The sequence below is a fragment of the Mesoplodon bidens genome, assembly GCF_964165515.1.
Source record: "Mesoplodon bidens genome assembly, chromosome: 5".
Classification (NCBI taxonomy): Eukaryota; Metazoa; Chordata; class Mammalia; order Artiodactyla; family Ziphiidae; genus Mesoplodon; species Mesoplodon bidens.
The window spans coordinates 114,498,999-114,511,784 of record NC_138161.1 but is presented as its reverse complement, the minus strand read 5'-3'; the positions used below and the strand labels follow the sequence as shown (position 1 = coordinate 114,511,784).

Below are 12,786 nucleotides of genomic sequence, written 5' to 3'. Positions count from 1 at the left end.
GGAAGGAAACAAAGAGAAATTTACCTCTGGTTTGAGCCGCTCCCCACTTGTGGGTCTGATGTGGAGTCATCTGGCTGTGGCTACTGTACAGGTGTCTGATCAGAAGCCACCCAGTGAGCAAGTGCAGCATATGGGAAGGTTATTTTAAGCATGGTTCTGGAGAAATTCATTGTACTAATAAGCAACCCATTTTTGTCGGGAATCATGCAGAGTGATGGTGTATCAAAGACTAATGGATGGGCTTCCCTGGTGGCGCAGTGGTTGAGAGTCTGCCTGCTAATGCAGGGGACACGGGTTCGAGCCCTGGTCTGGGAGGATCCCACATGCCGCGGAGCAACTAGGCCCGTGTGCCACAACTACTGAGCCTGTGCGTCTGGAGCCTGTGCTCCGCAAAGGGAGAGGCCACGATAGTGAGAGGCCCGCGCACCGCGATGAAGAGTGGGCCCCGCTTGCCACAACTAGAGAAAGCCCTCGCACAGAAACGAAGACCCAACACAGCAAAAATAAATTAATTAATTAATAAACTCCTACCCCCAACATCTTCTTTAAAAAAAAAAAAAGACTAATGGAACACATGAAAAATCTGTGATCGTAATACTTGTAGTAAACCCATATGCTCAGAAAAATAAAGGTAAAGTTAAAAAGATTCATGAAGCAAAGCAAGCACATAGTAGGTCTGTCCCTCAAGGTGTGGCTAAGGGCAGCAGTTCATCTGGAGAGCTACATGCCGTAGGAAAATGGAAAAGCAACAATTAAGGGCAGAAATCGTCCACTCATACTCTGGAACGGATATGACTCTAAAAACCGCCTCGCCTTGTGCTCCAGACCTCCCACAGTCTCCTCCCAATCTGTCCTTCAGCTTTATTTCCCACTACTCTGCTCCTGCCTGTCTACTCACCCCACCCTCCACCCCAGGCCCTAACTCTTAACCACTTTCCTCTCATCCCCAGCATCAGAATCATAATCTGCCATCCAATCTCACTCGCTCTGTCTGGGCTAGCCAAGTCCCTCCTCCTCCAAGAAGATATCGCAGACCATTTCAGCCTCCAGATGTCTCATCCTCTTCTAAGTTTACAGAGTGGAAGTGCCAATCATTTGGCAAATAAACCTGTGCTGCCTTGAGGTTGTGCTTTTACTTAGCTTTTAATGTGTCTAGGTCTTAGCTGACCAACCAGGTTCTTGCAGAAAGGATCTGACAAAGCATTTCATCTCCCACACGGCACCGCACAAAGCCAGCACTTCCTAAATGCATCCTGATGTTGTTGCTTAATTGCAATATAACGATGAAATATGAGGTCAAGAAAGTCAGTCTCTTGAGAGCAATAACCAAGTCTTGCTGCTCTTAGATCCCAGCACAAAGTTAGCACATGCAATGAAGTCTGATGAATGAAGAAGAGGCTAGAACTACAAGCAACTGGGAAAGGTCTGGGGGTGGAGATGGGAGAAATGGGTAAAGGAGTTAGAGATGGGAAGAAAAGATGGCAGCTGGGCCAGCCAGGGGTACTGGCATGTATTTTGGAGGGAAAAAGAGGCAAAGTGAAACTGGAGGGTGAAAACAACAGATGGAAGTGAGAAGGAGATTTGGAAGGCATGCTTCCAGAACAGAATGGGACCAAGTCATTTGTCATCTAACTCTTGTGTGTAGCAAATAAGTGAGGCAGTCTTGACACACAACTGTTTCACAGCAAAGAGACTGGAGGGGCAAAAAGAATAATCTTTATCTCTGCCATATTTATATTTTTCCCTTTGATGAGACAGAAAAGGACAAGAACTCAGAACATTTTAATATTCTGACTGGGTAAGAAAAAAAATAGGGCATATGCCCCTACAGAAAGAAGAGTCATCAGGGAGTATAACAGACTGAAAAGAGCTTATAAAGAATACAAATGGGAAATATAATTACAGGTCTTTAAGAAGGTAGAAAATTTAGGTAAAAGAAGACAGTACAAAAGAAGAGAACAACAAAACAAAAGGAGAATCACAAAAGACGTTCTTGAGGATTACAATAATTTAAAACTCAGCCATTGTAAATAGACATGGGTTCAAATATATAATGTCATCAATCCAATCCAATGTGAAAATAAAAGGGATCTGAGAAGTCTGACCCTGGAAAAGGGTAGGTAGCAAAAGACATGGCGCAGAAGCATTTCCTACAAATTCAAACTCACCAGAGAATGCTGGTGCCAGCAGCACCAGAATAGCTTGGCTAGCGGTCACTAAGGCCAGTCTTCTCCCTTAAATCCCATGACATGGGGTCACTCTCCTTTCTGCCGCCACATTCTAGGTGGCCTGCCACCTGGTTCTCTTTCACTCGCATGGTCAGGGAGCACTTAATTCTACTGCAAAAGTGATATTTGTTACCTATTTATAGTCTCTCTTTCCCCGTTGGAAGTAAACTCCAAGGGGGCAGAAAGCCTGTCTGAATTGGGCCTGACACAGAAAGAAACAGAGTGGTGAACAAGGCAATGATAGAGGGATGCACTCTTTGCTTGTGTGAGACATTCCAAGATGAGGGGACATGTCTTTGCTTTTCGACAGAGACAAAAGTGGAAGCCTCAGAACCTATCACCTACAGGGGAGGGAGCTGGGGGAAGAATCACCCAGGAATGGAGGTGAAGGAGGAGGAATTTGCATGAAGGACAGTGTACTTAATAGAGAAGAAAGAGTGATGGTCAAGGCTGGATCCAGAAAGGAGGGAGGAAACAGGTCTTTGCCCACCCCCCACCTCCATTTATTCATTTCAAAGAAAACTCCCAAGAGGAAGGAGCCCCTGGCCAAATCTATTCCCCAGCGAATACATATTTACTTTTTTTTTTTTTTTTTTTTTTTTGCGGTATGCGGGCCTCTCACTGTTGTGGCCTCTCCCATTGCGGAGCACAGGCTCCGGACGCGCAGGCTCAGCGGCCATGGCTCACGGGCCCAGCTGCTCCGCGGCATGTGGGATCTTCCCGGACCGGGGCACGAACCCATGTCCCCTGCATCGGCAGGCAGACTCTCAACCACTGCGCCACCAGGGAAGCCCCATATTTACTATTTTTAAAGTTATTTTTTCAGTTGCTCATTGCACTCTTAGGCGGAGTCGTTAATGGCTTGGAATTTATTTTTCAGAGATGAAAATAAACTTTATCCACTTCCTCTGAAACTATCGCTCTCCACTCTCTTGCTACTCCTCTTCCCCTAGAATAAGCCCTTATTTCTCAACATCATCTTTAAAGCTTTACTCGCTGCCCAGTGCACCAGACATGTTGATCATGACTAGGGTAACCATGCAATTTATTATCCAAACCGGGACTCTTTTGAAAGTCAAAGGAGGCTCTATTTATAATTACATTGGTAGAGTAGGCATGCTGGGATAAATGGTCGGTCACCCTAAGGACACTTGCTGTGACCATGGGTCTGCAAAAGGGCAACCACTTGCCCAAATGCTCACATTTGAGAATCATCTGTACTAGGAAAAATATATCACATCTGTAACTGAATCCTTCCTTGCTACTCAAAGTGTGACCTGTGGACCAGCTGCACGGGCATCACCCAGGGGCTGGTTAGAAGTACAGACACTTGGGCCCTACTCGAGGCCTACAGAACCAGAATCTGCATTTTAACAAGATTCCCCCAGGTGATTTGGGTGCCCTTGCATTTGCATTAAACAAGCCTATAAGGTGAGTATGAGCTGTCCCGAGGCCTGGATCACCTCTGGGCCTCCAGTTTGGCTTTCCCCGGGGTTCCTGAGCTCATGGTCTTAAAATTAACCCTCTATTACTTGAAATGACTTAAGTGACTCTCTGGTCCCTGAAACACAAAGGGCCTTCTCAAAGTCAGACCACCACGTCTCGGGTATATCTCTCATTTCAGCCCCGCCCCTCACTCCACCCCACGCCCTAGGTTCACTCTTGTTCCTACACGTGGGCTTCTCTTTTTTCTCCGTGTAAGCCTTGTTTATCCCTATTCAAGCTTCTAGAGCTGTGTTGTCCAGTGAGTACAGTAGGCATTAGTCACCTGTAGTTATTGAGCTCTTGAAATACGGCTGGTCTGAATTGAGATGTGTTACCATGTAAAATATGCTGCAAATGTTGAAGAATGTAAAATATCTCAGAAATAATTTTTATATGTTGAAATGATAGTATCTTGGATATATTGGGTTAAGTTAAAGTATTTTATTAAAATCGATTTCAACTTAAAAAAAAATGTGGCTACTAGAAAACTTGAGATGACACATGTGGCTCACATTATACAGTTGACCCTTTAACAAATGAGGGGGTCAGGGGTGCCCACCCTCCCCACAGTTGAAAATCCATGTATAACTTAGAGTCAGCCCTCTGCATGTTCGTCGTTCCTCTATGTCTGCGGTTCCACATTGCAGACTCAACCAACCTCAGACTGTGTAATACTGTGGTATTTACTATTAAAAAAAATCCCCATATAAGTGAACCTGCGAGGTTCAAACTCATATAGTTCAAGGATCAATTGTATTTCTCTGGATAGTGTGGTGCTAGAGAACAGGCTGTGGCCCCTACATTATACAGAAAGCTCCCAGAAAGCAGGCACCACGTCTCTTCCCCGCTCCGCACCAAGCCTCTGTGACCAGTCCTCTGGAGGTAGGTGAGTGTCAGGGCTGGCTACACAAAGCCTTTCCAGGGCTCAGACTAGGGCTGCACAAGGTCATGAATGGTCCTGTCATGAAGATGCTTGCCCTCCAGGAGGATAGTGCATGCTTCTTGGCCCTGGTTACCAAAGGAAATCAGGGGAGAAAGCTTTCTCCCCTATTCTCCACACAAGGATTTCCCTCTGCAAGTAGTTCTCAGGATATTAATGCCACGTTTGAACATCACAAGGTTACCATTTACTGAGTGCCTACCATTTGTCAGTGCTGCGCTGATCTTTACACAACCCATGGGGCAGCCATTAGCATCAGTTTACGGAAAAGGAAATAAGGTTCGGAAAGGTTAATTTCCCCATAGTTAGAAATTAGTGGAGCTAAAATCCAAGACCGTTGCATAACACTGCCTTCTACACTTGACCATTAGGGGGTCAAAAGGCTCCATATACGAGTCATACCTTTAATTCCTGAAGCTCTGCTCTTTCCGAATAAGAAGCATAACTAAGAAGCAAAGCACAGAGAGCTGGCGAGAAGCAGGAGGGCTGCTGGATTCCCTTTGTAAGGGTTTGGGCTAGCCTGGCACCGTCAACAACTTATCCACGCATAAGGGACCAGAGTGGATCCCTCCTGGGCTATGGTCTATGGGGTAGTCCCAAACCACACATGGGCTGAAACTGGCCTTTGATGCAGAAGCAGAAAGTATACAGGGCCATTCACATTTAAAGGTACTGCAGCCTTCAGGTCATTCTCTACCTCCTAGGGTTAAAAGGCATAAAACATCTTCGATGATCTCCTCAAATTGAAACCAAAGGGGAGGGCGCAGGGTTGAGAGCCTTAGCCTTCTCTCATTTGCTATAGTTTTCCTGCCTTCTTTCTTTTCCTCTGCCCTGAGTACCATGATCTAATAGAAATTTTCCTGCTTAGTTGAGACATCAGATCTAACATCCTCACTGATGGGAACTAAAAAAAAAGAAAAAGGTTTCATACAACCTGGGTTTTATAAAGCTCTCCTGTACTCCTAACCCACTCCATTCCTTTACAATGGATCATAGAAAACAAGGGCTAGCCCAGGTTGTAGAGACCACTGAATTCTACAGAAACAGAGATCCAGAGTTTAAAGTCTCACATTGACCGGCAAAAGTTGAGACCAGAACCTTGAACCTCTGATGCCCCGTTTCCCCAGCTCCAAATAGAAAATCAGAAAAGGGGTGTTATAGACTACATTTTTGTGTCCCCACCCAAATTCTTATGTTGAAGCCCTCACCCCACACAGTGTCACTGTATTTGAAGACAGGGCCCGTGAGGAGGTGACAAAGGTTCAGTGAGGTCCTAAGGGTGGGGCCCTTAGAAGAAGAAGAGACACGAGAGTTCCCTCTCTCCACCATGTGAGGACACAGCAAGAAGGTGGCTATCTGCAAGCCAGGAAAAGAGCCTTCACCAGAAACCATATCCTGCTGGACTGATCTTGAACTTCCAGCTTCCAGAACTGTGAGAAAATTCATTTCTGTTATTTAAGCCATGCAGTCTGTGGTATTTTGTTATGGCAGCCTGGGCTGACTAATACAAAGGGATAAAGTAATTTTTATTTGTGGGCCTCAACTCAAAGTTTGGGCATTGAAAAGTGTATACTGTAGGGGAAAGCACAGCATCAGAACTGGCCGAGATGAGGGTCATTGAGAGAGTGACCAGGGGCCACCTTCCACGTGGAATGCCCCAGCCCACAGGTACCTGAAGGCCATTAAAAGGAATGAGTCACTCAGTTAAAGAATTTGGGGAAAGCATCCAAACTATGCATATTCTATTCTGTGAAACAGCCTGTCTGTCCTTTCATGATGCAAGCAAACAGGAAAAACACTGGCCCAGGTACACCTTGCCCCCTTCTGGAACCTTCTCTGGCACACAGTGTTCTCTGAAAACCAGGTTGGGAGGACTGTTTTCTGAGAGAGGAGAAATGAGTCTGACCTTCTGGTTTATAAGCCCTTAGAAAGGCCTGGAAGGGTGGAGGGAACCTTGCCATATTTCTGAGGGTCTGACGAACCCACATGTCCTTTTAGGCATCAGGGCTTTAAGCAGCAGCCAGTGGGCTGAACTGGAAATGTTCTCACCAGTGGAGTGCCTTCAGCATGTGGGAGATAACACCGGCAGCAAAAGGAACAGTTTTACTTATGGTCAAACGTTTTCCTGGAATTTTTAAAGTTAATAAACTTAACAGAATTTTATTTAAGTACAAAGGGAAAAAAAGGCAAAATAACTAATCAGTGTTAACACACTCGTATGTTTATCTCCTATATATTTTTCTGAGTTTTACAAAGTTTTTTATGATGGGCATGTACTACTTTATAATGATAATAAACACTGCTCATTCTCTAAATAGTTCAGTATCTAGCATGTGCCAGGAAGTTTTCTAGATGCTGGAGATACAGCAGTAAACAAGATAAAGCCCTTCCTTCTCCTAGAGCTTCCAGTTAGAGGTGGGGCTTGGGGGAGATAATCAAATGGGAGGCAGTGACAGTCCTAGAGGAAAAAGTTCGGTAGAGTGAGAGGATGGAGAGTCCCGGGGATGAGGTGGTCAGAGAGGGTTCTCTAAGGAGGGGACGTCTGAGCAGAGACCTGAAGGAAGTGAGGGGCTGAGTCAGGGGCTGGGCTGCAGAAAGAGCTCTTCTTTACACAGGGAACAGCCGGGTGAAGGCCCTGAGGCTTTGCTCAAGGACAAGCAGAGGGCCAGTGTGACCACAGTGGAGCGAGCAGGGTGAGGAGTGGTAGGAGAAGGGTCTGGAGAGCCAGGCAGGAGCAGGATGCACTTTGTAAGGCCATGATGAGGAGTCTGGTACCAGTCTCAGTGTGAGGGGAAGTGAGGGGAAGGCTGGAGTAGAAAGGGAGGTGATGTGTAGTCTGACATTGTCTCCTGGGATGCCTCCCTTGTTCCAGGGACCACATTGCCCCCATCAGACTAACAGGTCCTGAGTTCCGGGATGGGGATACTTTCTCTTGTGCGTCCCTCTCTCAAGAGAGGGCTGAGGCAGGAGCTGCAGGCCTTGGGGAAACTGATGGCTCATTTCACCCCAGGGCTTTCACCTCTTGGGACTCACCTTCTACCGTCAACTCCACTGTCACCTGGCGGGCACCACGACCATTGGTGGCTTCACAGGTATACTTTCCCTTGTCTTCCTCACGGACAGCATGAATCACAAGGCTGAAAGTCCCCCGGGTACCACAATCCAGCAGGAAGCGGCCCCCACCGGCAATGGGTTGCCCGTTTCTGTGCCATGTCACCTGGGGCTCTGGGTAACCCCGGACCTTCAAGGAAAAGAAGAAAGGGTGAGAGCTTGTACATAAGGAGTACTTCCTATGTGGCAGGTATTGTTCTGGGTGCTTTACATGTATTAACTCTTTTAATCCTCATAACATCCCCTGCAAGAAATACTATTTTCATCTCCATTTTGGAGACGAGGAGACTGAGACGCAGGGTTTTGGTAGATTTCTCAAGGTTCTGAAGGTAGCAAGTAACCGAGTCAGGCATCCTGGCTCCACAGCCCACCACACAAGTGTCTCTCAAGCCTGGATGCATGATTAGAATCACCAGGGGGAGATTTAAAGCAATACTAGTGCCCAGGTCCAACTTTGGACCAATTAAATCAGAACCCCAGGGGGTGGGGACTGAGCATGGGGATTCTAGAGCAGTGCTTCCTACTCTAACATGAATCACTTGTTAAAAATGCAGATTCTGCTTCTATAGGTTTGGGGTGGGCCTGAGATTCTGCAGTTCAGACAAGCTCTCAGATGATGCTGAGGCTGCTGGTCCCTAGAACTCACCTTGGGTAGCAAGGTTCTAGATCTGAGCTGCCCAGTATGGCAGCCACTAGCCACACATGGCAACTGAGCACTTGAAATGCGGCTGATCCTGAGTTGCACTGTAACTGCACTGTAAATGTAAATTATACGTGGGGTTTTGAAGAGTTAGTATGAAAAGAGAATGTAAACTACCTCGATAATTTAAAAATACTGATTACATATTGAAAAGATAGTCATTTTGATATATTGGGTTAAATAAAATATATTGTTAAAACTAATTTCACTTGTTTCTCTTTACTTTTTTAATGTGGCTACTAGGAAAGGTACAGCTACATACACGCCTTGCTTGATGTTTCCATCAGGCGGTGCTGCCCTAGGCCACTCTTTCTCTACAAATAGTTAGCAGCTAACATCTGTTGAGTGCTAAGTGTTAAGCACTTTTCTAAATACTTAGCATATCTGAGCCTCACAGCAACTTGTTCAGAGAGAAGATATTTCCCCAAAGAGGGGAAAATGCAGAGAGAGACAAATTCCAAGAAATCACCTTGAGTTTCAGAGGAAGTTCCCCAAGGGCACTGAAACCCCTGAAACTCAACAGACCCTTTGGAATGGACTCATCTTCGGAGGAGCAGGGCTCAGACTGGCCCATCAATGCACAGCCTGGAACCTGAACTGGGGGATTTTAGCACTGGAAATGCACAGAAGACATCACAGAAACCTCCTGAGAAAGAAACTGTTGGCGTTACAAATAGGTTGTAACAGTAGCTTTTATCCACGTATCCACTCCAAGACAAGAGAGCATAAATACAGATGAAGCCAAACCAAAATTCCCTGGATGACCTCAAATTACATTTACAAAGAAAGCCTTCAGTGACCTACAGCAATAATCCTCCTATACGCCCCAGCAAGGTCAGAGAGGATGCTTTATCAGCACGTGGGAGAAAGGCGAGGGGAGGTGGCTGTGCCCTCACGCCTAGCCATTGCAGCCTCACCAAGCATGTATCCTATCTCAGGGTGATGCTGTTGAAGGGGACTACGTGCATATTATAATGCCTATTATAATATGAAACAAAGTGTTAACAGCGATTGCCTCTAGGTCTCTCTTTTCCTTTTACTTAACTATCATTTTCTGATATTCCTGCAAATAACACCCCTGACCTTGGTAAAACAGAAAAAAATTTAAATGAAAATGTGTGTTCCTTTTTATATTCGTGTGCCTGTATAATGAATGTATAGCACAACCATTCATTAATCTGTGGAGCCCCTCAGGGTACTTAAATCTAGAAATGGAAATAAAAGTGGTACACAAAAACATTATGCATGTTTGAAGGTAGCAAATGACACATATCCGTATAAAACACATCACCTTGTGGCACTATCTTGGCACAAAGGTTCATGCCAAGGAATGTCAGAAAATCACTCTGTTAAAGCATTCTTTTTCTCTGTGAAGCATATTGTCAGGAAACAACTATGGAAAGAAACTCTTTCCTACAGAAGGAAGCCCCTTGGGAGTCTGGTCATATAGTGAATCTGCGAATCATCATCTTCTCCTCCATCCTGTCAGGCAGAGCCAGCCTCACCTCCAGATGATCAGGTGGCCTTCTGTCAGCGTCAGAGAAAGGCAGGGCAGAACCCTGGGACTGGGAGGAGATGAATCATTAACTTCACCAAAGGCGTCCTTAGCATTCCACGAGCAAGTACTCTGGCCCCCTGCAGCGGTGCCAACTCTGTGGCCAACAGGGCCTGAGGCGTCAATGTTTAACTGGGGACATTACAAGTGCCCCAGACCTCAGGGACACAGATCTCTCTTTCCCGTTCCATTTTCCTCTCATTTTCAATTTTTATTTATTTAATTTATCCTGGTTGCACCAGGCCTTAGTTGCGGCATGTGTGCTCCTGAATTGCAGCATGCATGTGAGATCTAGTTCCCTGACCAGGGATCGATTCCAAGTCCCCTGTGTTGGAGGGTGGGTTCTTAACCACTGCCCCACCAGGGAAGTCCCTCTCATATTCTACATACATATACATTCCCCTCCACCCCATACCAACAGATCCACCTCTGCAACACCCTTATATATTAAAATAAATATCCAGGGATTTTTAAGCATGCTGAAATTGGTACCACTTAGAAAGCTGCGGTTTGCAATGGACTTTTGTACACCCTGCATCTGAAGCAAAGGCAGGAATTTCTATGACCTTTTTCCGTTCCAAGGTCTGAATGATTTTCAGCTCCAATTCTTATCCTCCCAATATGGAAAAACTTGTCCAACCACTACCTAACGTTACCTAAAAATTACTCAACTTCAAGTAAACTCATTTTTATTGCCGGCCCACTATCCTGGGCTCCTGGGTGGGAAAAGAAGAGAAGCCTGGACTCACAACCATGGTTGTGTGACGGCAGCCCTGCCCTCCCTGGACGCCTTATCTGCCTTCATCACGGGCCTTCCACCAAGAAGCCACAGATGGGGGATTTTTTTTTTTTTTTTTTTTTTGTGGTATGCGGGCCTCCCACTGTTGTGGCCTCTCCCATTGCGGAGCACAGGCTCCGGACACGCAGGCTCAGCGGCCATGGCTCACGGGCCCAGCCGCTCCGCGGCATGTGGGATCCTCCCAGACCAGAGCTCAAACCCGTGTCCCCTGCACCGGCAGGCGGACTCTCAACCACTGCGCCACCAGGGAAGCCCATAGATGGGGGATTTTTTACAGCCCAGTCTAAGACCACAGTAAAAACCCAGTGATACTTTAGCTTTCAGAGGTCTTCCACATATAGAATCTTATTTGATTCTTGCAACACTACAAGGGAGGTGTCTTGGGTTGGGTTCCCAGGAAGCAGAACCTGAGATAGGGATTCAGGAACCCAGGTCTTAGTCAACAATCAGAGCAGCTGGGAATGGGTGTAGCAGCCTGGTGCAGGGGATCTGGGTGGGGCACCAAAATTGTCTGTGATAGCTTGCAAGGCCAATCATATTATTAAGCCCAGAGGGCAAAGGAGAGAGGCCTGGAGAAGTGGATGATTGGCCAGCAGTAAACTGGCAGATCTGGGACCACAATTTTGGTCTCAAGTTGAGTGGCTGTCTCTCTGTGCTTCACTGTAAATTCATTTTTTTTGGTGACATAAGTATTATAGAATCCAAAGCATGAATAAGGGTCTATCTCTAATAGACCCTGAGCCTCCTCTAGGTTACAGCAATATCTGCTCCCCACTTTGGGAGAAAGCCAAAGAACTCACAAAAGTCATGGCCATCCCATAAGCAAGTCTTGGGCTGTTTCCCTGGAGTAACAGGAGGACAGTGCTATGGACTGAATGTGTCTCTCCAAAGTTCATGTCGAAATCCTAACCCTTAATGTGATTATATCGGGAGATGGGGACTTTGGGGTGATTAGGTCAGAAGGGTGGAACCCTCATGAATGGGATTAGTGCCCTTACAAAAGAGATCCCAGAGAGCTTCCTCACCCCTTCTACCGTGTGAGTACACAGTGAGAAGCTGGCCAGCTATGAACCAGGAACCGGACCTCTCCAGACACTGAATCTGCTGGCGCTTTGATTTTGGACTTCCCAGCCTCCAAACACGTGAGAAATAAATTTCTGCTGTTGAAACCACCCCATCTGTGGTATTTCTGTTATAGTAGAAATACCCCAATGGTCTAAGATAGACAGGGATCGGGCTTCCCTGGTGGTGCACTGGTTGAGAGTCTGCCTGCCGATGCAGGGGACACAGGTTCGTGCCCCGGTCCAGGAAGATCCCGCATGTCGCGGAGCAGCTGGGCCCGTGAGCCATGGCCGCTGAGTCTGCGCGTCCGGAGCCTGTGCTCCGCAACGGAAGAGGCCGCAACAGTGAGAGGCCCGCGTACCGCAAAAAAAAAAAAAAAAAAAGATAGACAGGGATGGGTGCCATGCACACGCCCAAGACATGCCTAGGAAAGTCCGTGTGGAACAGAGAAGACAGTGTAAGAGCCAGGCCTGAGTCCTGGGTCTTACTTGTCTTCCTAGCTTCTTCAGGTTGTAATTCCTTCCTTTCATTGAAGAGAAAACAGCTCTTGATAGCTCAGGCTCCTTCCATTCCTGAAATAGTCTGGATCTAAATAGTGACCCACTTAGCTTCTGGGGGAAGATTCTTTCCTCTCCCTCCAGTCTACCCTGGGCCCCAGCCCACAGCCTTAATACTCTCTAATCCTCCATAAGGGAAAATCAAGTGACCACAAGGAAAAAGGCTTGTGAACATGAGTGGGCAGCCCTGACTTGTCACCATAATGAGTTTTTGGAAATGGCCCCAAAGAGGGTCATTCTAAGGAGAATCATAATTTTGCCACAGTAAACCACATTTAATTGGAGGTTGTGTTCTTGAACAAAAGCCTGGGATCAAATAAATAAAGGGCATAGCCGACAATCTGTCATA

At 46.4% G+C, this 12,786-nt stretch overlaps 1 protein-coding gene across 3 annotated transcripts in view; it reads right to left on the bottom strand.

Annotated features, from left to right (window-relative positions):
* Nucleotides 1–12,786, bottom strand: part of MYLK (myosin light chain kinase) — a 294,914-nt gene that overhangs the window by 127,282 nt on the left and 154,846 nt on the right. For all 3 annotated transcript variants that reach the window (XM_081235669.1, XM_081235665.1, XM_081235666.1), the window contains exon 3: nucleotides 7,687–7,894. In XM_081235669.1, the coding sequence (XP_081091795.1) occupies nucleotides 7,687–7,894 (208 nt within the window). The remainder of the gene's footprint in view (nucleotides 1–7,686; nucleotides 7,895–12,786) is intronic.